This window comes from Myotis myotis, unplaced genomic scaffold, assembly GCF_014108235.1.
Source record: "Myotis myotis isolate mMyoMyo1 unplaced genomic scaffold, mMyoMyo1.p scaffold_m19_p_12, whole genome shotgun sequence".
NCBI classification, from domain to species: domain Eukaryota; kingdom Metazoa; phylum Chordata; class Mammalia; order Chiroptera; family Vespertilionidae; genus Myotis; species Myotis myotis.
Genome location: NW_023416316.1, coordinates 7,320,244 through 7,346,818, shown reverse-complemented (window position 1 = coordinate 7,346,818; position 26,575 = coordinate 7,320,244). Strand labels below are relative to the sequence as shown.

Below are 26,575 nucleotides of genomic sequence, written 5' to 3'. Positions count from 1 at the left end.
GCTGTTTGGAAACAGAAGGGCCATGCAATCATGTGGTCTAAAACGCATGTCATTTTTGAAGCTAATATTTTTCATTTAGAGTCATCAACTGCATTACAAGTTACAGATCTAACTTCCATGCCAGTTCCTGGAGAAGGAAAGCAGAGGTGGGGAAAGCAGCGGCTTACCAGCAGTAGTCCAGCAGGTGTGGTGGCAGGACGGGGATGTACACGTGCTGCCAGAACATGGGGTAGAGCATGGCGGCAGACCCGTGGATGCAGGCTGTCAACTGCAAGAGAAGCACATCAGAGGCTCAGAAATAGCAGTCAAAGTGAGACACTGTCCTATTGGAGTGGAGCAATAAAATTAAATACATACTTCTCAAAGTATTTAAAATAAATTAACTCAATCACCCTAATTCAAATTTAATAAGAGCCTGCTTTTCAAAAAAACAATCTATTTTTTCCCTGATTATGAAGCTAATGCACAATGACCATAGAAAATTTAGAAAATGGAAGAAGGGATAAAAGGAAACAAAAGTCTTCACCATCTGAAAATAACTTAACATTTTGGGGTATTACATACATATGCACTTGTATTTCCTTTTCTAATAAAATTAGGATTATTGTAACTACAGTGTTTTGTGTGTGTGTGTGTGTGTGTGTGTGTGTGTGTGTGTGTGTGTTTGCCAGTATGTTCTTTTTTCTTCAGGTCAACATTATTTCCTGGCATTTTCCCATATCTTTAAATACTCTTACAAAACATATCTTTTAACACCACTCAATAAATTCCCTATACTATATTTAATCACTCTTCTACCATTAAGTTATATAATCAGATCAGGTCAATAATTTTTATATCTGGTTCCTAGATGTAGAATTCAGAGACAAAAGTTATAAATATGTTAAGGCACTTAATAAATATAAAAATGTAAACATAGTAAATGCATTCACATAATAAACAGATGAAGGATGGAAGCTCTTTACACTCGCCCAGCCCTGTGCTACAGTGTCCCCTTATACCTCACCAGCACTAAGAATTGGACTCAAGTTAGCTTTAAACTGTATCTATCTTGATTTTTTTTTTTATTCCTCTGTTTTGAGAAATGACTGAGGCTGAACATCTTGTCATATATTTCTTGACTATATTTTTAGGTAAATTGTCTGTTTCCTATTCCTAGGCCACTTTTTCTAATGAGTACTAGTATTCTTAAAAATTGATTTGCAAGAAATGGTACATATGCAAAGGACACTAAATCCTTTGCAATGTTTTGGAAAAAAAGACTTTATCCTTATTTAATTTTCTTTGAATTTTTGGGGGTGAAGAGAAGGTTTAAGTTAATACATAGACAAATCTCTTCCTTCATGATGGTTTCCACTGCTTTTATACTAAGAAAGTCCCCCAAATCTTTCCTCAGCATTTAACTTTAATCCATCTGGAATGAATTTAGGTTTAAGGACTGAGGTGAGAATTTATTTTTTCCACATAGTTAATCAATTGCCCCAGCACTGTTAACTGACTAATCCTTCCTCTCCCTATTGTTTTGACATGCCCGTTTCATATTCCTTTTTTTCTTAAGAGCTAGACACATCATACAATCAGTACTTGATATAATTAAATTTTTGGAAACAAAGATATAATGGAATAAAATTGTTACAAGATTCAATACAGTGAAACAAGGAAAAAACCAACACCTTGGGAGATATGGCTATGAAGTGACAAAAGCCAACAACACATGCTTCTCTCTGTCTTGTTTCTTTGGTTTCTGGGAAACCTGTTCCCATGAGGCCTTTGCTTCTTTTGGAAGCTATTAACTGGCCTTTGTTGACAGAAGGACATTTACGTGGCGAAAGAGTGACGTGCCAAGGCCCGGTTAAAAGAATGCCAGAGGTTAGTGTAACACGAACAGCTTTAAATGGGATAGTCTGCTGATGTTTCATAGTTGTGAGAGCTGTGTATTAAATCCGGGCTGCTACTCCCCACCCCCACCCTTTCCCCACCCCTTTCCTCCAGAGTCCCAGTGGTTCTCCACCTTCCTAATGCCGCGACCCTTTAATACTGTTCCTCATGTTGTGGTGACCCCAACCATAAAATTATTTTTGTTGCTACTTCATAACTGTAATTTTGCTCCTGTTATGAATCGTAATGTAAATATCTGATATGCAGGGTGTATTTTCAGGGGTCGCGACCCACAGGTTGAGAACCGCTGCTCCAGACACTGTTCTTTAAACCAGGTACATGTCATGAACAGGAGCTGGTCCTGCAAGCTCTATAGAGCTTTTCCCAGTGACACATCAAGGCTTGTAGGTTTAACCCAGCCTTCTCAACCCATTTTAATATGCTTCCATATAAAGGAAGCTGTCTGTCATATTATACATAACTAATCTCTTCAGCTTTAGAAGAGATGAGAATTTTTGCGGGTGTTGAAAGTGTAGAAAATGAACCAATTTTATTTTGATTTCACCCTGAAGTCAAGCTGTGGGGGTGACACTGGCCTTGGGCCCCAGCTCTTTCTGCCCACCCTTTAGCTGCCAAAGTACTCTTACATAAAAAGTGCAGGTCCGGTCGTGTAACACCCTACTCGGAAGTTCTTGGGACACACCTGAAACAGGCATGTCTCCACCAGTTCCCAGTCTACATGTAGAGCAGCATCTCCAGCCATAGTCTCTCCTGCCTTCTCCAAGTTTATCCTTGGAATAAAGCTCTTGCAGATGTAGGAGGCATTATGTACTCCCTTTCCTTCTTTCTCTCTTTCCACCTGTCCTCTAAACTGGCCTGAATTTGTGCCCAGAGCAAACTCCTCCAAGTGCTACCTTCCTCACACGGCTCTCCTGGGCACACACCCCGCTATCAATGGGCTATAACTGCATGTGTGTCCTCTCATTGTAAAGTACAGAAAGACTTGTCTGTCTCTCTTTTCCTCTCCATGGTCTCGATGGTACAACATATATGTAAGTGCCAGCTAATGCAATCTTTCTGAATAAATAAAAAATAGTTCTACTTAGAATAGTTCTCCCTATTCTTTTGACATGCCCCTGACTAAAGATAGTTCATGGCTTGGCTTTTAATAGTATTGGACCAATATTTTCATGAATGTCACAGAGTGGGGTATATGACTCAAATTCCAAAACAATGCCAGTAAGCTTAGACACAAGATATGCCATTTCTTGGAAAATCAAGTTAATGAATTCATTCATCCATTCATTCCATAATATAACTCTACAACACATCAGAGAAATAAAAGCACTTTAAAACCTACAAGGTGCCACACAAATGTAAGTTATCATCACATAATTCATTTGGAGTTCTCTTTGAAAAAGTCATTCAATAGAATGTTCCTGGTTGAAACAGAACTTGATTACCAGCCTCTTTTTAGCTTAAATTGGTTTGAGTCTAAAGCCTATTTCAAGTGGTAAAATGGCAGAGATCTTATCTTCATACAATGTTCTTTTCATGTCTCCTTAACCTCAAAAAGGAAAAAAAAAAAAGAAAAAAGAAAAAAAAAAAAAAAAAAAAGGCCCCTGCCAAGCTGGATGCCAAGATTTTAAAATATCTTATCTCTCATGAAAAACACACTTTTAAAGTATTTGATCATCATTTTCATTGGGGTTTTTCTAAGGGCCAAGTCTCTGCAATTGGAATAAAATGCATTTACCCATCTGATTAAGAAAAAAAAAAGGGGGTGGGGAATTGTTGGGCTCTTTTACCAAATACTAAATAGCACAAACAATGTGTACCGTTACTTAGGAAAAGTGGCCGAGTTGACCACAAGAAAAGTTTTACGATATATCTATGCTTAATCAGAAATAACATATAAGTCTTGTAAATTATCATTAGCCACTTATTTGAAAAATAACTCTAAACCCAACCCTATTTTTAAAAATAAGGATCCTAAAGGCCTATGTTCATTTCTTACAGAATACAACATTAAAAAGTAATGAAAGTATACAATTTAGATAGTAATCAACAAAGGGGTATTGTGAATATTTTAATTGAAGTGTAAGTTGAAGAAAATGATCCTATCAAACTCTCACTCAGTGGGAGAATAGAAAGATAGTATGTGTAAAATTTGCCCAAAGTCATTAGTCACAATGAATATTCATCAGAAGCCAATTATCAATCCCATTTAATGATACCCCAAAAGATTTTGCCCTGAAGCAGCTGAATAGTCTAAGACTCCAGACAAAACTAGACAAATTATACAGCCAATAGCCAGTCTAGCCAGGACACAGACTGTAAAGTAAACCACTAGTGGGTTTTTGGAGGCACTTTTAGCAAATTCTGTCCTCAATTAAAGATGCACAAGGTCACTTCTATCTTGGAGCTTTCTATACGGCTTCATTAATTTTCTTCGAGGCAAAGGAAAAAAAGGGAGAAGGCAGTGGGGATAGGACATGAATGAGGAGTGATCAATGACAAAAAAAAATCACAGACACATTTTTGTTTGTTTGTTTAAGAGTTTAAGGTATTTCTCAGAGATAATGCCTAGATTGTCACATTCTTAGATCCCAATGGTAGCTCTGAAATTTAACACAGAATAAAAGTAAGAATCACCCCCTTCCCCCACAAAACAACAACAACAAAAACCAAATCCCAACAGTCTATGTGCCAGGCACCACGTTGGGAATTTAGAATCTTGCAAAGTATTATTTTAAAGGAGTGTGTGTGTGTGTGTGTGTGTGTGTGTGTTTACATACATACACCCTCATCACCACATTTCACAGATAAGGAAACAGTCTCAGAGGTGAAATATGGCCCAAGGCCGCATAGCTAGTGACAGAACTGGGACTCACAACCAAGCCTGTCAGATTAGAATGGCCACTGTGTTTCCACAATGCATAAATTTATGTTTCAAGTACCTACCCTGTGCCCATACACTGTGCTGAGGATTCTGAACTAGATGAGATACTGTTCCTGTCAGCACGGCCAAATTAGGTAGAAATGCATTTGCCTTGCTGTGCGATAAACGAAAGTCTAGGGCAAAATACCGATTAACAGAAAATAAACATTTTAAAAACAAACACAGATCTGACAATTTTTCTGGAGATTAGTTACATTTAACTAAGGTGGTATAGTATCTTTAATCCATAGGAAATTCTAGACAACGACGTAATGATTGTCAAAGGGATGGTTTAAACACTAATTTGGTGCACCCGCTTGAAAGTCTGAGTTTCCGTCATGTTCCCTTTCACATACTTGCATGGAGTTTCCACTAATTCTCTTTTCTGATCTGAGTAAGCCACTTCCTCTCTTGGGTCTCAATTTCCCCTCTGTGGAAAATAAGAGGCTGCACTACATGATCCCTCTGCCCCCTTCCAGCTTTGACAACTTATGACCTAGAGGAATCGCTGTCCTTTGATGTGAAATATGTGCCTCCTCTGCCCCAGCTCACTGTCAGCTCTACTGACTAAATGTTAGTAAAACAGGGAATGTCTCAAAGCTGGTCTTGCTTTCTCATCTCTGTAGCTGTAAGGCCCACTTGGAATTCATGTGCTCTCTAGGAGCCATCACCTCTCAGCCCTCTATCTCCATCACCTGAGTGTGGAGGGCACAACAACCCTCTGCGCTGGGCCTCTGACACTCTGAGGCCTCAGAGGTAGGTGAGTTTAGGAGACCAGGGGCATGAGACTAAAGATGTGAGCTCCTCGGGGCCAGAGCACACATTTGATTCCTCTCCTTATCTCTTACTAAGCTTGACACAGAGCAGGTGCTGAGTAAATGTTTGGGGAATGTTAGAATGCCTCTAGCTGGACATCATGAAGAATGGTAGGCAAGATTACCAGACACTTTAACAAATTGCAATTGCTTAATAGATCACAACTAGGAGCTGTAAATTTCTAAAAGGTATTGAAATTCCAAGTTCCAAAATCTGACAGAAGAAAAAAATCAGATGGTCACAGTCACTCACATCTTAGAACTCAAGATGTTAAAATATCAAACTGACATCTGCTTCATCGAATTAGATGTATTGGAAAGTCTCCTCTGAACCCAAACATCAGGAAATTGATAAAACTAACAGTATAGAAAGAATACCAGATTATTATATTTAAAGATGGGTCATTTTTAAGTCTACTAATTTCAAACAAGAATCATCCTATGTAGAACAGCTGTATAAAATGTCTTGTGGAAGTCGGCTTTCTTAATTTGAGAACTACATTCTTTTACGTCATTATAAACTATCTTTGTAGTCATCAGGAAATAAATGGTGCCACGATTAAACAGTGTTGTGGTTTTTTTTTTTTTTTTTTGTGTGTGTGTGTGTGTGTGTGTTTTGTTTGTTTGTTTGTTTACTTATTCTCAAATGTTAAACCCTCAGCGATGAATTTTAAGTAAAATCTACAGGGACTCTGAATGTTAACCTACTCACCCCTTCCAAGGGTATGAGAAAAACCTTTAATTACAAATGATTCAGCTACATTCAGATTGTGTTTACTACATTTTGAGAGGGTAGAGGTGGCTTTTAAGAAACTAAGATGCTTTAGCAAAAAGAAAACTTAGCCTCAGAATCAAAGCCCTTCAGTTAGTCTAGACAGAAGCTGGACATGGGAGTGGAAAGAAGGAAAAGAGCAAAGACTGTCCTACTTTTCTTGGAAGTAAAAATGTAATGCTTCTTCATTTTTATTTTTACTTTTGGTTGTGGAGGAAGAGCAGTCTTTCTTCAAGTTTTTTTTTTTTTCCTACAGTTGGGTGGAATGTATCCTACGTCTTGCTTCTCCACTATCTGGAGAAAGGTAAGGGGGAAAAAATACACCCCCAAACCAACACAACAACATGGGGAAGAGTTGAATGTCTTCCTCTAACAGCAAGATCATCCAGTCAAAAGGAAGCTTTCCCAGGCAATCACCTGCCTACTCAATCACTTCTCCCGCCCCCCTTTCTAAAGAACCAACGAGTAGAGTAATTAGAGCTAAGTTATTAACCAGGAAAAGAAGCTTTCATGCCAAGATTTGACACTTCAAAACCTCAAAGCAACTAAAACTGCCAGAGAAAAGCCTTCACTACCAAAGCCGAGGCAGAAACAACAGTATGGGAAACTACAGAGTCAATGAGCCGCAGCACATGAGTGAGAAAAGTGCACACTTTTCTTTAAGATGAAAAAGGAAAAGGCAAGGCCACACTGGGATTGCCAACATGTCATTTAAATACAGGGGCAGCAAGGTTCTGCCCTCCTCCATCCTGTGCCTGTGACAGACATTACAAACCGATGTGGTGTCAGGACATGGGCTGAGGGTCTCTCCAAACATGTCACCATTGGCAGTGGATCCAAGTAGGCACTCAAGAAGAAATCTATTTGCCGCCTCAAGTCTAGTCAAGTGGGTATTTATATATTTTTTGAAAATATTCTAAAATCATAATTTATGTTTAGCTAATTTACACTATTGCTTTAATGAATCACATTTTTTAAAATAACTGAATATGAGTACCCATCTGTCAGGTATCCATACAGAGAAGAAACTAAGGAACTTTCAGGTGGTAGGAGTTATTAGATTTAAAGACACAGGCAAAGAAAAAGAATCTCTTGGTAGAGTTTTGTCGGCCAAATCCAACCTTAGAAAGTGATAGTAAACTTAGAAAGATTAAAGTTACAATACAGCCTCCATCATGACCACTTAATTCAGCATTTACCATCTGCCAAGCACTGTTCTAAGTACTTCATATATAGTTAACTCATTCAACCTTCACAATCCTATAAGGCAGGTAGCATTATTATCCCCATTTTACAGATGAGGAAACCAAGGATCCTAAATGCCAAGTACCTTGTGCTTGGCATTTAGGAACCTTGGGTCACAGAACTAGTGGTAGAACTAGGATATGAACCTGGAGAGACTAGCTCCAGAAACTGCTCTTAGTTCACAGGAGACTGCCTCTGCGCTATAATCTGACAATTAAGTGAGTATCCACTATGTGTACATGCCACGACCTCAAACAATCAACTTCAACACAAAAGCATTATGAAAGAGGTGTTATAATAATAGAGGTGCAAGTGTGTTGGCATATAAAGGAGGAATTATTACTTCTGCCTGGGGCAAGAATTGGAGGGGGGGCAGGTGGGGAGGGAGAGAGAGAGAGAGAGAGAGAGAGAGAGAGAGAGAGAGAGAGAGAGAGAGAGAGAGAGAGAGAGGAAGAAGGAGGAGGAGGAATAGGAGGAGGAGGAGGGAGAAGCGGGGAGGAGATGGGAGAGGAGAGGCGAGGGGGAGAGGGAAGAGGGAAGAGGAGAGAGGAGAGAGGGAGAGGAGAGAAGGGAGAGGGGAGAGGGGAGAGGGGAAAGGAGGGGAGAGGGGAGAGGGGAAGAAGGAAGAGGAGGGGAGAGGGGCGAGGGGCGAGGGGAGGGGGGAGAGGGGCTGGGGAGAGGGGCAAGGGAAGGGGGAGAGGGGAGAGGGGGGGAGGGGAGAGGGGAGGGGGAGAGGGGGAGGGGAAAGGGGAGAGGAAGGGAGAAGGGAGAGGGAGAGGGGGAGGGAAGAGGAGGGGAGAGGGGCGAGGGGAGAGGCATCAGAGCAGAGCCTGGAAGGATGAAAACCAGAAGCTGTCAGTCCTCCTCCCTGGGAGGCTGGGTCAGGTGGTAATAGTGGGTCAAGAAAACAGAGCAGCTTCTTAAGGCCATTCTAGTGCTAAGTAATGATGACTGTGGAGACCTGAACAAGAAATGATAAGTTAGTCAATGACTATGTGACTAATGAGAAGTGGGTGGATACAGAAAGCCTCTTTTGAGTTGCCATGACTATCCTCTGTTGCTTGGATTCATTCACCATCTACCATCACCAATTAGACTAATTACATCTTCAGACCTCTTCCAGGATCTCTATGTCCTCCTTGCTTCTGAAAGTCAAATCAGGGTTCACTGTCCCTCAAAGGTGAGATTCAGAGTCAGCATTTACTGAATGATTAGCATGTGCCCAGGAGTGGGCTACTGGTATATGCTACAATATCTATGACCATCGAATCCTTTCAACAACTGTGAGAAGGGTATTAATACTATTGCCATTTTTACAGAAGAGGGCAGAGACTCAGAGAGGTCAGGTAAGTTGCCCAAGGCTGAGAGGCTGTGAATAACATGGGGAGGATTAAGTACAATGGTAGGAACTGAACAAAACCATCATGGCTTCAAGCTTGGTGCCCTCTCCTACAGCCCTGCTGTCCTTTATCTTGGAAAAAGATAACACCTACAGGCTGTCTGAATCATCGAGCTGGTAGACTACATAGCTATCAAGAGAGCAGAAGAGAAAAAAATGTGAATTTTCATAAGATCTGTACCAACCCCTGACTGCTTGGCCTAACCTCACATCCCACTACCTTCGCTCACCAAAATGACCAACCTTTCAGCCTTCAGAAACCAGAGGAAAAAGGAGTCCTTGTTCTTGTTGACTTAACACATAGTAGGTGTTCAAATTTCTTTAATGAAATCCACAGAGGTGACTGAAAATGTGGGTGCCATTTAGAGCTTTTCAAGTATATTAAGGTATATCAGTGAGTTGAATATTACCCATTAGTGTTTTTTGGTAGAGATGTGATTCATAAGAGACATATAAAAAATAAGCTGAGTTCTATAATCTAAAGAATATATAATTTATTTCACAAATTGAATAATCCTATCTGATAATAGACAAACATGGTAATTAACCATACCTCCGCTACGCTTCCCATTGGCTAATCAAGGTGATATGAAAATTAACTGCCAACCAAAAATTGCTGCAACAAAGTTTCAATTACAGAAGGTAACTGAATAAAAAAGAAATCCCAGAATAAAAAAGAAAAAGAAAAAAGGAGAGACTGGGAGCTTCAGTTGCAGGCTTGGCCTGCCTGAAAACAGCCCTCAGCCCCTCATCCAGACTGGCCAGGCACCCCAGTGGGACGCCCACCCTAAAGGGGGTGTGGCCAGCCTGAAAACAGCCCTCTGCCCCTCATCCAGGCTGGCCATGCACCACAGTGGGGACCCCCACCCTGAAGGGGGTGTGGGCAGCCTGAAAACAGCCATCAGCCCCTCATCCAGGCTGACCAGGCACCCCAGTGGGGACCCCCACCCTGAAGGGGGTGCGGCAGCCTGAAAACAGCCATAAGTCCCTTATCCAGGCTGGCCAGGCACGCTAGTGGGGACCCCCACCCTGAAGGGGGTGCGGCAGCCTAAAAACAGCCATCAGCCCCTCACCCAGGCTGACCAGGCACCCAAGTGGGACCCCCACCCTGATCCGGGACACCATTCAGGGCAAACCAGCCGCCCCCCACCCATGCACCAGGCCTCTATCCAATATAGTAAAAGGGTAATATGCAAACTGACCCTAACAGCAGAAAGACTGGGAATGACTGGTCACTATGACACACACTGACCACCAAGAGGTAGACGCTCAATGCAGGAGCTGCCCTCTGGTGGTCAGTGAGCTCCCACATGGAGGAGCTCTGATCAGCCACAAGCCAGGCTGATGGCTGCCAGTACAGTGGTGGTGGTGGGAGCCTCTCCTGCCTCCTCAGCAGCGCTAAGGATGTCTGACTGCAGCTTAGGTCTGCTCCCTGCTGGCAAGTGGACATCCCCCGAGGGCTGCCGGACTGCCAGAAGGATGTCTGATTGCCATCTTAGGCCCAATCCCCTGGTGAGCAGGCCTAAGCCAGCAAGTGGTCATCCCCTGAGGGGTCCCAGACTGTGAGAGGGCACAGGCTGGGCTGAGGGACACCTCCCCTCCCCCCGCCCCGAGTGCACAAATTTTTGTGCACCGGGCCTCTAGTCTATAATAAAAGGCTAATATTCAAATGGTCATCATGCCCTCACGACATAATGACCAATCAGCAGGAGGCTGAGTCCCCGCCCAGCACCAGCCAGGGATGTGACTGATGCTGCATCCCCACCTGGTGCTGGTTGGGGACGTGACGCGCCGGCGGGGCTTGATGGGGCTGGGGCCGGCCGGGGCTGGGTCTTGCCCAATGGGGGTGGGGCTGGCTGGGTTTGGGTCTTGCGTGATTTTGAGGCACACATGGGTGGGCAGGGACTTGACTCTGGGTCCCGCAGCGCACCCCAGACTCTAACAGGAGGTAGGAGGGAGCCAGATACCTGCGCCTAGGACCCACACAGCAGGGCAGCAGTGGTTAGGGGTGATCAGGCCAGCAGGGGAGGGCAGTTAGGGGCGATCAGGTTGGCAGGGGAGCAGTTAGGGGAATCAGGTCAGCAGGCAGAGGTGGTTAGGGGCTATCAGGCAGGCAGACAGGAGAGCGGTTAGGAGCCAGCAGTCCCGGATTGTGAGAAGGATGTCCGACTAAACCGGCAGTGGGACAACCCCCAAGGGGTCCCGATTGGAGAGGGTGCAGGCCAGGCTGAGGGACCAACCCCCCACCCCCTGGTACACGAATTTCGTGCACCAGGCCTCTAGTAAATAATAAACAAGATTCTCTGTCATGTTCTCAATGCAATGGCAAAGTAGAAACATCACCTCTCTAGTCTATACCCATGTACCCAAAGTTACAGTGGTGGATTGCATCAGCATCCAACATTCCTGAGAGCTTAAATAGGTTATTTATTTATTTTTTAGCTCTGTCCTGTTCTAGACTAGGCAATCCCAAAATCAAAGCTCTCCCAAAGAAAATTATGGAAACAAAGAATTTTTTTTTAATGTGGGTCTGTACTCATGTCTTCTAAACAAACTCAAACAGGCTCCCTTATGTAGTCTCAAAATGAAAATGAGTCTAATGATGAAAAATAACAATAAGGAAAGAATAAATATCTTTTTTTTTTCTTTTGTCTTAGAGAACTGTCTATTCACTGTTTCTGAATCTGGTACCAAAAATTTGGGGAACCTTAAGAAATAGACATTCTGTGGTTCAATGATAAACCTTTTGAACCAGAATGTCTGGAGGTGGTGTCCAAGTACCTAAATTTTTAACAAGTCTTAGGGTGATTCTATCACAACTAACCCATGGATTAGCATTTGCGAATTACTAGCAATCTGAAGTCCAAAACACTCAATGCTTGTTGAAGCAGTGGGAGAAGAGGCAGGAGAGGAGGTAATAACTAGAAGGGAGACCATGGTTGGTTGAAGTTACAAGCAAATTAAAATATCACCAATTAAACTGTTTATACTCTATATATTAGTCTGTAGAACATCTCAAGGTTCTTAATTCCAGCTACACATAATTAAATGAAGAACATAGTTCAAAAGCATTTAATTGTATTCACATTTAAAAACCAGAGAAAAACCACGTAAATAAAACATACCAATCTTTCCTCCTACTTCCTGCCAATGGAAGTTCCATTCATTTATTTTTAACAGTTTTTAATATTCTCTGAGCCACAATAAAATTTTATATGATGGCGATTAGAGAGGCTATCCTATTGGGAAGTTTGGCTGCAGAGTCTATATTTCATGCCACTTCATTACATTTTGTTAAGGCTTTCCCTCTTCACCAAAAGGATTAGTTTCCTTCTCACTCTGAATACTCTTCTTAGGTTGCTAGTATGAACTAGGTTAATCTCTCTGTTTTTTTTTTAACATATAAAAGATGAACAAACAAAATGTTCAACTTATTTTATTTTTTAAATAGAACACTAAATTTAGTCTTAGAATCCTCTGTTTGGTAAGTTTCCAGTTACAAGGTCTTGGCTTCCCTTGAGCACAGTTTGAAACAAAATAATGCAGTTTGTTCCTACGGCTGGAACATGCAGAGTGGAGTGTGCAGGCAAAGAGGCCTTGGCTCTGGTCCAGTGTTTCAAGCCTTCTTAAGCTGCCACTCTCATCTCTGCTTCAAGGGCTGCAGACAGGCAAGCAGGACTAGTTCTTTCTAGGCCAGAGCAGCTAGGAAAGCTCTACACACATCATTCAGGTGCCTAAACCTTACTCAGGCTGGCATGGTCACGACCAGGTGGAGATCACCGGCAGAGAAGTGAACATGAAGCTAAATCTGAAAAACTTGCAGGTTCACAAACTGGCTTTCTTAGGTCACAAGATCAGGTGGTGCTAAGACAATGGAAGCTGTTGGTGGGAGTGGGCAAACAGAAAGGGGAGTGGGTACCCATCCCTTCACACTAACACAGAAGCATCTACTAAGAGCTAGACCTGAGGGTGCTGGTGGGAAGACAGAATTATCGCCCACCACTCTCCAGGCCATCAGTGTCCAGGGCCTACCCAAAACCCACATTCTCTAGGGCTAATACTTAGGAAGAAACTGACAGGGAAAAGACACCAGTTTAGTTCCCCCCCCCCTCCCCAAATGGGGTGCTATCAGACAAGCAGAAAAGTAATAATTCTTTTCAAATACTTAGGTGTGGAGGCTCAATTAATTAGGTCATAGTCTTACCACTAAATTGTGCTTCTTTTCTAAGAACTTGTTTTAAAAAGCACTTGCTGAATAAAACAAATATATGTTCTTCTGGAATAGTAAATATGCCTTTGTCATCATGTACTGGATGTTCTTAAGTTTTAAAACTTCTTGCAGTAGCCCTAAATTATGGGAGGAGCGATTTGGGCAGATATCCCAGGGCTGGCAGGAGCTGCAGCACAGGAACCCTGTAGCCACAGTGAGTCAGGGAAGGTAAGATCCAGGGACCCACCCAGGCTGTGCTCACTGCAGGGACCAGCACCGGTGGGGCTGGGAGACAGCGGAGGCCAGCCCCACATAGACAGAGTTGGATCTGAACAGTGCTCAAGGAAATGGGGTTCTGGTTAACAGAGTAAGTGTGTCCATTAGAAATTCACGTATCAGCCTTCTGTTTCCCTGGTGCTGAGAGGTGCCAGGCACATAGGAAGTGCTCACTAAATCTGAAAAAAGCTTAGATGTGCATTAAAAGGCAATGGCTAGGCTGACATTCCTTCTGTGATTTCAGATCCAGGGTCAACAGAATCATACTGAGAATATTTCTCTGGGGACAAGTGTCAAAGGGAACATATGACAAATGGGGAATTACCAAGGTGGCTGCTGTATGAGGTAGTAAGAAGGGGGCTGGAGCCAAGTGAAGTGGGTTTTAATTCCACCACTGCTGGTCATCTTAGACAAGGCACTTCAACTTCCCAAGTGCCAATATTCTCATCTGCAAAAGAGAATAGAAGTAGTTCCTAGGGTTGTTGCAAGAGCTAATGGAAAAAAATGTGATTACACAGTGCCTGGCACATAGTAGGTGGCTCAAAATGGTTCACTTTAAAGAATTTTAAAAGGCTATGGGGGAGAATTGAGGCCCTCCCCTATAAAATATAGAGGATGACTCTAACAAGGGTGCTCTGCATGCTGAGTCTGTGGGTGCTGCCAGCATACCTCTTTGGTAGTCTTGGACCTATTTACAAACTACAAAAGAAGCTCCTCTAATTATTATACAATCAGGACATATTGTTACCCAAACCAGCAACCTTATCCATCAGATTTTTTTGGCTCTTTCTGAGGATTCTCAAATTCCCTCAGTGGGAGAGATTTTTTAACAATGTGTCTCTGGCCCTTGTGACAGTCAGCACACAAAAATTCTGACAATAGTTTGAGAGGTGGCAACCAATAAACATGACCTGGTCCCTGAGGCAAGCATGTTGAAGGGGCTAAGAGTCCTTTGTATGTGCAATTCCTGGTTGTTTGTCCCTTGTCCGAAGCCAAGGTCTCCACCCCAACATTGACTCATGATGACTTATTTGCATGTCCCTTGCTGTTAAAAGGGGATATTATCAACCTTCCAGGATGGCTGTTGGAATTACATATCATCTGTATAAAGGTCTTATTTTACACCCACCTGCTATCCATAAGAGCTACCAAAAAGTAATGTGAATTAAACTCGAGATATGAGAATCTGGAAGAAAAATGAGGCCTTTGTGCTAGAGGAAATCAACTGAAGTATTTACATTAGAGAACAAGATTTAGTTAAGCTTTCCCTATTTATCATTTATAAAGGAAAACAATCAATATACATGAACTGAGCAAAGAAAACAAAAACTTACATTTTTCTTATACAGAATTATCACATTATTGACCGAGAAAGCCAGAAATGAATATTACCTGACTCTGAACTAAATATTGCTGGGTTTGTCTCTACTGAAGGAGTAATTTTTATAGAAAATGGCATTCTAGAGTGTTGGACAGCTTTTATCTTTCAGCTGTTTAATGGGTTTGAGGAGCATTAAGCCTTCATCTTTAAAAAAAAAAAAGGAGAAAAATGTGGTTTGTTAAGGTATGACAGGACCCTCAATTTGTCGAGAGGGTCCTCAGAAACCTCAGCTAAAGTAGCCTTTGTATTCTGCCTCTCATCAAAAAGGTAATAAAAAGCCACTACTGAGGACGTTTTTTAAAAGGCAACAATTAGAAAACTGTTAAGATTCTGAAATTGGAGAGGTCCAAAGGCTTGGCTCAAACTGATGTCTACTTAGCTGCTTTGTCCCTGGAAAAATGCACCTGGCTGATCAGGATGCCAATGACTGTACGTGAGATATAAGGAGGCCACTCTCCCTAGAGAGGTGTCTACCATCCATCAGTAAAGTGCAGAGCTCAGTTAAGAATCAACTATTTGTTACAAAAAGTTTTAAAATCAAAGTAACATGTTTATAGCCTTAGAAATGAAAGAGAAAGCACGAAAGGCATATACGGAAGAGCCACAGACCATCTCATGATATTCCTTATCCTTTATTCATAGTAATCACATACAATACTTATGTCCTTATTTCTTGATTTAAAATTTTAAACAATATCTGACTTCCCATTATAGATGTTATTATTATAAACATATACATACACTATATGCTAGACTCTGTTCTAAGAGCTTTGCTAGTATTAACTCATTTTAATTTTACTTGACCTGAGGTCTTTGGTGACCTGAACAAAAGCTGTCTCAGTGGAGAGGAGGGGGCTAAATCCATAGAATACTGAGGAGAGAATGGGAGAGAAATTAGACAGTAAAGTGAAATAACTCTCTTGAGCAATTCTACTCTAAAAGGGAAAACAGAAATGACGTAAAGCAGATGTGGATCAAGGAAGTTCTGTTAACTTTAGGAGAAAGCTATATTTATAAAAGCCTAAGTGACGGTTACGACCCGGTAACTATGACACACACTGACCACCGGGGGCAGACGCTCAACACAGGAGCTTCCCCCTGCTGGTCAGTGCGCTCCCACACTAACCTCCTGCAGCAGGCCAACCTCCCGCAATCCCTCCCCCCAGCTGCCAGCCCAATTGGCAGCAATCGGGGCTGGTCAGGCCAAGGGACCCCACCCATGTACGAATTCGTGCACTGGATCTCTAGTTATACCATATTAGTAAGCTCATAAGATGCACCAGAAGAAAAGAAAACATACTGATGCAGACTGCGAGAGGAATGCCCTTCAGTCAGGAAGAAGGACACTGCAGTGTGACCTCCTCAACCAGGCACTCCTGGGCCATCTATCTAAAATTGCAGTCCCTGTCACCTCACCACTCCCCATCCACTCTCCTTCTCTGCTTTATTTTACTCCTTACCACTTATCATTACGCTACTGTAAATACTACTATGAATACTATATACTTAACTTACCTTGTTTATTCAAGGTCTTCCCTACGAGACTTAATGAGAAGAGATTTTTGCCTATTTTGTTCACTGTTGTATCCCCAGTGCCCACAACAGTGCCATGAAAACTGCTTGTTATATGAAGTCAGGTGGATAGCAGAGTGGTTGGCCCAAGAGAGGACAGATAGTTCATCCACAGTGGAGAAGGCAGAGTGGACGAGGAGAGACCCACGAGGTTGACAGGTGTGGTATGGGCTCCTGCCATGCTCCTCTGAGACTTCCATTAGATAAGTATATAAATCTCAGGTTAGAAATCATTTTCCCTTAGAAGTTCAAGACACTACTCGACTCTTCTGGTTTCTAAAATTGTCACAGTAGGCCTTGGCCGGATAGCTCAGATGGGTAGAGTGTTGTCCCAATACACCAGGGTTGCGGGTTCAATCCATGGTTGGGGCACTTACAAGAATTAACCAATGATGCATAAATGGGTGGAACAACAAATTGGTCAATATCTTTCTCTTTCTCTCTTTTCTCTCTCAAATCAATAAAATAAAAATAAAACTGTCACAGCAAAATCTTGTGCAATTTTGATTCTTAGCCTTTGTACAAGAATTACTTTGTCTCTATCCAGTATTGTAAAGTTTAATGACAAGAGGGCTTAGTATCTTATTTTTTCAAAAATTCTCAAATATGTGCATATACAAAAGTATGTATATCAAATAAGCATCTTTTAAAAGAAAAAAAACATAAGACTCCAAAAGCTAGCACCTAACTCACTGGTTGACAAAATACAGCCAGTATCTTTGTAAATAAAGCTTTATTGGAACACAGCCACAGACACTAGTTTACTGATTGTAACCTACAAGGTCAGAGTCCAGTAGTGGCAGCAAAGATCATCTGGCCTTGAATCATATTCACTATTGGACCCATTATAGAAAGGTTTCCTGATCACTATCCTAGCTCAAGACAAAAAACAATAGTTTTGATGTCCCCTGTACACCTCTTCCCAATTATACTCTTTTTACTTCCTTTGAGGAAACTACTACCTAAAATGTGTGTTAATCATTTCTCCTCCCCACTGTAGTTTGTATGTGTCCCTAAATAATGTACCATTCAGTTTTTCCTACTTGAACTTTTTATGAATGAAATCATACTGTATGCTCTTCTGTAGCACATTTCTTTTACTTGAAATTCTGTATTAGAGACCCAATCACGCTGACGATGTTTGTTTCACTGATATAGTATTTCATTGTATGATGACACCACAATTTATCAGTTCTCTGTTAATGGCCATATGGTCCCTCTCCAGGTTTAAAACAGAAAAACAAATGCTGCTATGAATATGTATCCTACTATACATGACCAAGAAGTGTGTGCAGGTATGTATATGTATGCTTACACACATACACATACACACAATTCCACTCAGGAGTGGTCAAAAGCAGTCAAAAGATGTTCAGTGCAGGGTTACCTACTAAAGGGTTAACCTATGAACAACTGAAATGGCCACCAAGAGAAGAAAGATTTAATAAATGATGACACATCAGTATAACGGAATAAGATATAGACACGTAAAAACTGACAATGATGGACACTTATGTGGAAGTAGGCAAAGTGTTCATAACACAAGATCAAATGGAAAACTATAATTGATTGTGAAACTCTAAGAATAAATGAAATGTGCATTGGCTCCGTAAAGGGACATGAATAATTAATGAAGATGACATGTTACTATCTGAGGGGACTGTGGCCAATTTCTTTTTCTAACATTTTCTTTAATCTTTCCAATACATCCTTCAATTGAAATACAATAATTAAAAAGCTCATCTCAAGACTGTCTACTCACAGTGCTGAGTTTGCTGCAAATGATGAGTATCCGGCGTTCGTAGAGCATACTGGCGTACAGATGTAACATGTTGTTTACATCCACAGCCACAAAGTATTCTGTCAGATTTCTCTAGGAGAGAGAAGAAGGGAGGTTTGTGCCTTATTTTGTTGGTTCTTATTACAAGCAGTATCTAATAAAAGCATGAGAAACAGAAAATAATCAGGAAGGATGCTCTCCTCTTCTCCTGCCCTATTCTTTGTACCTGAGGACCAAGTATGAATTCCATTCATGTATAAAATCATGAAGTGCAGAGCTGGAAGAGATGCTAGAGACGCAGAAGTCTGAGCAAGTATACCTGTGTGGTGATTACAGTTTACAACATGAGGTCATCCACAGTGCTGCGCTGTTTTTCATAGAAGTTCTTGAAGGTAAGCAAGACAGGAAGTCTGCAACCTTCCAAATGAGGAAACCAAGGCTCAGAGAGATGCCAAGATCAAAAAGTCTAGTAAGCAATGAAGCCAGGACTGCAACTCAGATCTTGACCCCAGATCCTAGAATTTTCCCAATGCAATGTGCCACACGTCTCAGCAAAACAAAGTACCCAGGGACCAAAATGCTTTTGGTCGAACCCGTTTCTGTCCAACAGATCCCACCCACAAAGGCCAGCATGCTCCTCTCTTGTCATCACGGCTGGTGTCCCCCTCCTCCACAGTTTACATTCTCTAAAATGACTTGGCTGGAATGAAAATAATTTAGAAGATTTACAATTTCCAGGTATTTCACTCAAAAAGAAAAAAAATCAAAGGCAAGCAGCAGCAAGTTGTGACAAAGCAGTGTTTTAACTAGCTTTTGTCTGTAGCCTCGGCTTCATTCCTTTAATTAATACTATGGATTGGTGCTCTTCAGATTTCAGAAGAACTGTAATGTGTTTCATTTCTGCAACCCTTTCTATACCCACCTGACTTTAATAATACACATAAATATGCTAATTTCTTCAATGTTACAGCTTTTCAATGCCACACAATATAATCCTCTGAAAATGAAGGACGTGGGGAAGGAAGGAACACTATTGCCAAGGGTTGCAATTTATAATAATGAAAGATCTATAACCCATAAATTCAAGTAAACCAGGTGGATTTTATATGCAAAATAGCATAAAGTACTTTTTGACAATATTATGTAGGGATTGGGAATAAAACAGGCACTTATCTTACAATTTATTATTGTTTGATTGGAGTACCAGGTTAACCATCGACCTTTATAAATAGTGAATTAATAGCTCCATACACTGACTACCTACCAAGTACTAAGCACCATATCAGGTACCGTGTATCTATAATCTTATGCAATCTTCGTAGAAACCCACTGAGGTATTATTCTTTCCAATATATAGATAAAGTAAGTCTGGGAGAGACCCAGTAACTGGGAGTCAGAATTTGGACTCAGATCCAACTCCATAGCCCATTTGCTGTTCCTTACATTACACTGTCCCACGTAAGTACTTTAAACTTCTACAACATACAAGGCTTTACATATATTATTTCACTTAATCTTGAAACAACTCCTTGAACAGGCATTATGATCTCTTCACACAGATAGGAAAACAGGCACAGAGAAAGTGAAGTAATTTGGTCAAGGTTAGACAGTAGGCAGATGAGGCATTATTCAGTCTAAGGTGGGCTTGTCTCTAAACCTGTGCTATTCTTTTTTATTTTTTATAATTTTTTTATCCTCACCTAAGGATTTGTTCATTGATTTTAGGGGGAGAGTGAGAGAGAAAATGAGAGAGAGGGAGAGAGATCATTGCCGCTGGTACGAGACAGGGGACCAAGCCTGCCACTCTCCAGTGTATGGGATGATGCTCTGGTGTATGGAATGACAACCGGGGCTATGCTCTTCTTTTATACCATTACAATAACAGGTAAAGTTGTATTCAGGGGGAAAAAAAGCATAGCATAAACTATGCCTAAAGAAAGAGAAAAAAAAATCCCTATGTGCCAGACAATAGGCACTTTACCTTGGTTCTCTCTAATCTTCTCCAAAACCCCGAGAAGGCATTATTATCTCTATTTTACAGATGGGAAAACTGAGTCTCAGGAAGATTTAGTAGTTTTCCAAAGGTCACCTAGTTAGAAAGGGCTATGTTTCAAAATCAGATTTCCTGTAGCCAGAACACTTGCTCCTACCATCACACCAACCTGCCTTTTACAAACCTGAAAAGCCAAATAAAACAAAAAAGAAAGGCAGTCTGAGTTAGTCAAGGAGCTTATCTCTTGCTCAGTGGACTGAGGAGTGCTGAGCTAATGATGTCAGGGTGAGGTTTGTTCTGGAGACAGTGACATGGCAGAGCTATTCTCGCAAACAAAAATACAAGGCCCTCAGCTGAGTATTTCAGCAAAATGCTTAACTGCTGATGAATTACATGCATTTTTCTTTTAGGAGAGGATGGAAGTAAAAAGAAAATAGAAATGAGGAGCTTAAAGAAGGCCAGAAAGCCCATTAGCACTTTTGACAGATCCAAAGATAACTCTGAAGCCACCAAAACGTGGCCTCGAGAGTCTGCCAAGGAGCTTCACGCTGGGGAGAAATATGTTACACAGCTTGCCGTCCAAATAAGGAGACACAGCGTCAGAGACAAGTCCTGCGCCTTATTTTGGTGGGAGAAAAAAAATCACAAGGACACTTTTGTGGATAGGGAAGGGAACATCTCTGAAGTAAAAACGTCACTTGGTGGGGGTATAACCCCAAGGCCCAATTATCATGCTCTGAGAGATTCAGGTGCCTGTTCCAAAAACTCTACACAGGTATGTTAAAAATATGTAACATTTAGCCAAATTCTCTCTAAACTGTCATGTACTTTTTTTGGTATTCTCATCCCATCTGTGCTGATTACCAAGATATTTGTGTCTAAACAGAAGCTGTCTTTCTTATCTGCTTCCTCCCCTGCCTCCTTCCTTTTGGGATGCCACTGCCTAGGCGGTGGGAGTGGGTGGGAGTGGGAGTGGCAACAGCCCCGGGAACCTCACTTGGCCATGGGAGCACCTGGGGTGGGGGGGGGAGGTGGGCTTTGGAGGCAGCTACAGTGGGGCACTCGCAGTTCCTACCCAGCTTCGTCTCAGAAGAAAACCCCTTGGAGAGGGGGACTCCTTCCCCATGTCTTAAAGCATCCAGCAGTGTAAGGCACACCAACCCTCAACTTCTGAGACTTGCCCTGCCTTTTCACACCCCAGGCCTTTACTTCTTTCCTTTGCCTAGAATGCTTTTCTCTTCCCACTTACTTTCCAAGACCCAGCTGAAATGTCACCTCCTCCTGGAAGGCTTCCTCGACTCCTCATTTGTCAAATTTCCCTTTGTGCTTCAATGGCAATTTGTCTCTATCTTATAATAAAAACAGGTACTTATCTTACAGTTTGTTACTGTTTGATTGGAGCGCTAGTGTAATTAGTCAGTAGACTGAGGTCCCTCTGGGTAAGATGACATATCCACAATCTAGCAGTTTGATGCAGGAACGAATCAATGACTGGAGAAAGCACCTGCCTGAAGACCACTGCTCCGGAGTTCAAGTGTGAGCAGTGCGGTATAGGAGGAAACACACCAGCCTGGGAGAGGGACAGGTGGTGTATCAGGAAGAACAAAGCATTTAACTTCAGAAAACCTGGGTCTGAGTTGGATGAAGTGATCAATTACTTAGTAATGGTGAAGGGCCCACAGAAAAAGAATTGACACTGGCGTTCACAGTCAGATAAAATAGCCAGGGAGTGTGGGTAGGGCCTTTTAAGGGTATCCGTGGCTACATTTATTAAAAGTGTAAGGAAACAGGTAGTTTGTTCACCCGATAGTGGGCAGTGGGGAGAGACTGTACACAGAAGCAGGTGCTCATTTCACAAACAGGTCAACTGTATGTCTCAGATGGAGAAGATAGGCGTGTGGGGAATGGGGAATAAGAAGAGGGGCTTCCATGACAAACTGTCCAGGTCAAAATTGCAGTCAAAACCTACGTGAGCTTATATTTATAAAAACACAAGGTGTGCTACTCTCCCAGCACTTCGTGTCAGTGGAACTGAGTCTTCAACCTCACATTCCTGTCTCTATAACCTGCCAATCAACAAACACTTATTTAACTCCCACTCTGTGTTTAGTACCACCCTGGGAGCTGGACTTAGCAGAGATGCACTAAACATAATCCCCGTTTTCCAGGTGCATAGTTTGGGGATGGGAGTGACATGGAACCCAGAAACCCAGCGGACAAAGTCCTGTGGTCCAGGCTGCACGGTTCCAGGGCTGGCTAAGAAGGGCAGATTCAGCTCTGCTGGGCGGATCTGGGGAGAAGGCTGGGGAAGACTTGTCAGAGAGGATATCTGGTTGGGGCCTCCCACCAGGAGTTCACTCGGGGGACAGGGAGAAGCATATTCAAGGCGGAGGCAAAGGCAAGGAGTACAGTGCAGGACAGGGGCTGTGCTGGGGTAGGGGAGCTGGGCCCAGATCCTGCGGGAGCTGCTCAAGGATCATGGCACAATCACATCTGTGTGTTGGAAAGATCTTCCAACAGGTCCTGTGGAGAATGCACAGGAGAGGGCAAGCGGGAGATAGGGCGATCGGTTAACAGCTACGCCACATTCCAGGAAAGAATGAATAAAACAAACAAACTATTTAGATGAAAGCTTTGGATGTGGATGGGATGGATTTCTGTAAAGAGGAATTACAGGACTGGACAATGAATTAGACTTGGGAAACAGGGTGGGAGAAAGAATCTGGATGACTGCACCACATCTGTCCACTTGCCCAAACAGTTGGGTTTCCCCCCCTCCCGTTTTTTCCCCCCAAAACAGTTTTTTTAAAGGCGAATCTACTTAGTTAATGAAGGATCAATCCTCCTTCTAAAGATCCATCAATCCTGTCAAGAATGATGATGGATTACAATGTAGTGTCTTGGATTACAATGCTGTCATGGCTAAGCCTAAGTAACCACCCCCTTTATTCCCTGACAATTACTTCTCCTTGCTTAGAGGGACTATTTCCCAGTGCCAATGTTCAAAACAGCTGAGTATTCTCAGTGCCATTATGTTTTTAGGGTTAAGGACAGTCCTTTGTTAATCATGGAGTTAAGCATTATTTCAGTTACATCTACTGTTATGTCCTTCTGAGCATTTTTCCATTAGCTAGAATTTATTACGGTCCCATTCTGTGAGGTTGGGTATCAGGGATACAAAGTTGGAAGGTTTCTGGTTAACAGGGGCACAGCAGCCTGGAAGGTGAGTTTCAGAACAGACATGTGCAGCACAAGCTCCTTAGGTTCTCCCAGCTTTCATTTCTCATCTCCACAAAGAAACAGTGGTGACAATCCCTTCTCTCTCGAATCCTCTGTGCCTCTAAATCCAGATAAAGAGGAAGGAAAGTCACCTGACAAAACCCCACTTCCCCCAGGAGAAGACCCATAATGGCTGCCTGCATCTAACTGTCCCTGCTGGCTCCTGTGCTGATCCAGGTGGCTGGGGACTTCAGGCTCACTGTGATCCACACCCGGGGTCAGGAAGCAGGAGGGGGGTGGAAGGGGAGGTAGAAAGGGCTGATACAGTGGGGCTTAAAGAAAAAGCGTCTTACGTTCAATACCTTAGGGAAATGAGATAATCCCCAAACCAAAGAACCGACTCTAAGCTGGGTACTCCTTGGAGCTTTGGAACAGATGCTAGTCCGCCCCACGGTCTGTCATTTCATTAGTCTTTGTGACTTTCAGCTTCATACACAGTATAGATGATAAAGACTTACTGTACTGTGTCTGGAAGAGGCTTCTAAGGCAGGAGGCTTGGTTTTGACAGTGGGTCTTATTTCCTGAAATAACTCCAGCTCAGATTATTTTACCATAATGTAAACCTTTAAAACCCTCAATTGACTTTTTTTTTAAAGAAGAATTTAGGTTCCCTTAATTGTATGGGATCCTTAAAAGGGAATTATAAATTTGGATTCTAAAATAAGCTGTCGGAGAAAGAATCCCACAAATTTACATAAGCAAAGTAAGTACATAATAGGAAAGAAAGCAGAGTTTACCCCTAGGTCAACTTTTATCCCTTTGAGTGAATGGAAAAACCATTAGAATAAACAATTACCTGATAGCTCTTAAGAGCAACAATGGAATTCTCTATAATCTCGGTACTTGATTATAGGTCTTCTACTACCACCCCAACTTTATTTGTGAAAGTCACCACAAGTTCATACATCTTTTCTATATCACGGTGCATCTTTTGACAAAGTAGAGTCTGGGCAATGTTATATGTAACTGTCCATTCTAAATGCTTTTCTTGCATCATTAACCAGTTGGTATGACACTGGTCAGATAATTAAGACAGGTTTGTTTAATATTCCAAATGACGGTCTATATGCTTACCCATTAATCAAAAGTACACTTCAAAACCTGGCCATTAAAAAAAAAAATCTCTTCTCCAGCCAGTTTACAATTTAATTTTTACTACATATCCGTTCATGATCTGTGACTTTTTTAATGCAGGTCAACTGTTTAAAATTTATAAAGATTTATGCTCATTTAATTATTACCTGTATAAAATTCACTCCTACATCTGTTATCTTGATAGAGAAAACCCTGGTGAACAATTACATTGTGATCGTTCTTCAGTAAAAAGGAAGAAAATATTTTTACAAAAAAATGAAGAAATAATGAGAATTAACTTCAACAGGCATCTGAGAGTAGAAAAAATTAATTCTCTACTTTTGCTTTTCATTAATGTCTTGTAGACACAATGGCCCAAAAGCCAGGAGAAACTATTATTTTTCCTTCTCCTGAGGGTGGCTGCATTGTTCATTCATTCATTCCATAAATATATATGAGCATCTACTGTGTGTTCTACATTCAGTGCTAATTATGGAGATGCAGAGATGGAAAAATCCTGATGCCTGTCCTCAGGAAGGAAAGAGTATATTGAACAAAGATTCGCATAATTAATTACTTATGATGAGTGATTTCTTAGAAGGGTATAGGGAACTATGGAGCGGGAGGTCCAGGACCCAGCAGCATCTCAGTGCCGGGATCAGACTGAGTGTGAATCTCGGTTTTAGCATTTACTGGCTGGGTGACTAGCGGCAACGTTCTTCTCTGACCTTCATTTCCTCTTCAAAGCTTTTCAGGGAGAACAACCACACCACTTGGCTGCTGTGAAGGTTTCATGGTATAACACACAATGTCTGATCTGACCCATAGTGGGTATGAGCTCCTTAATTTCTTGTGAACTTTTCTCTAAGCTGTCCAGAAGAATATGATCGTCTAAAGACAGAATTAAGTTCCATGTCCCAAAGTTCTTTTTACCATTTTCTTTGCTTAGTCGCTAAAGTTCATTATGTCCCTTAGAGAAGATAATCAATCAATGTTTACAGCCACCTCCCCATATAACAGGCACTGAAGTCCTAGACTCCATTCCCAAGCTTCACAAATTCTGGTGTCAATGGTGCCTGCTAAGAGACTTTTGTGGCCAAATACAAACTTCATGAAAGGAAAAGCACTGGTCTTCACAAACAAGAATGTCAGCAAAAACCTAGAAAACACAAGATATAAGAAGTAATGCTCTCTAGCCCTTAGCCACAACTCAGATCTCAAGAATTCCAGGAAAGCCAAGGAAAGAAGGGAAAGAAAAGAACCCTCAAAAGCAGCATCTTGTTGTACCAGGCATTGAACTTGGAATTTTACATTTAATACTTCACTTGTTCTTCCATTTTTCTTTATTAGATAAGAATACCAAGGCTCAGAGAATAGAAGTAAGTAGCCCAAGGCCCCAGAGTGGTGGAGCCCAGTGTCTGGCTGTCTCCAAAACTCATGTTCTTTCCACTACAGCATACTACATCGTATTAACAACCCCACTGTTATTGCTTGTTTCAATTTGCAATGCAGCAATTTAGTCATTTTAAATTAATCCTTGAAAAATCACCAAGAGATTAAAATGCAAATTTCAACATGGTTGGAGCTCAATAGTGACTCTATATAAAAAATCACACAAATTGGTCCTACAAAAGTTTAGATTCTCCTTAGAGAAAAAGCTCGCCTGCTTCATTTCATATCTGAGCTACGAAAAATCATTGTTTCCTTTTTCCTCATGAATATCAAAAGTCAACTGTAGGGAAGCCAGATGGGTGGGTATAATGGAAATAAAATGCTTTGGTTCTAACAAACCTAGGTCACTGAACCCTACTTAGGAGCAGGCCTTGGGCTAGTAACCTCAGGTCTGTGAGCCCGGGGTCCCTATATGTACAATGGGGCTCACGTCTACCTCTCACAGAGAAGCTGGAAGGATTTAAATGGGACCATGTATGTTAGAAGTCTGGCAGACTGTTTTCATTCC

The 26,575-nt window shown here is 41.8% G+C and overlaps 1 protein-coding gene across 6 annotated transcripts in view; it reads right to left on the bottom strand.

Annotated features, from left to right (window-relative positions):
- The window catches only part of DENND1A (DENN domain containing 1A), a 465,276-nt gene that overhangs the window by 206,536 nt on the left and 232,165 nt on the right, over positions 1-26,575 (bottom strand). For all 6 annotated transcript variants that reach the window (XM_036329707.1, XM_036329706.1, XM_036329703.1 and 3 more), the window contains 2 exons: positions 18,252-18,362; positions 168-268 (listed from right to left, as the gene is read on the bottom strand). In XM_036329707.1, the coding sequence (XP_036185600.1) occupies positions 168-268; positions 18,252-18,362 (212 nt within the window). The remainder of the gene's footprint in view (positions 1-167; positions 269-18,251; positions 18,363-26,575) is intronic.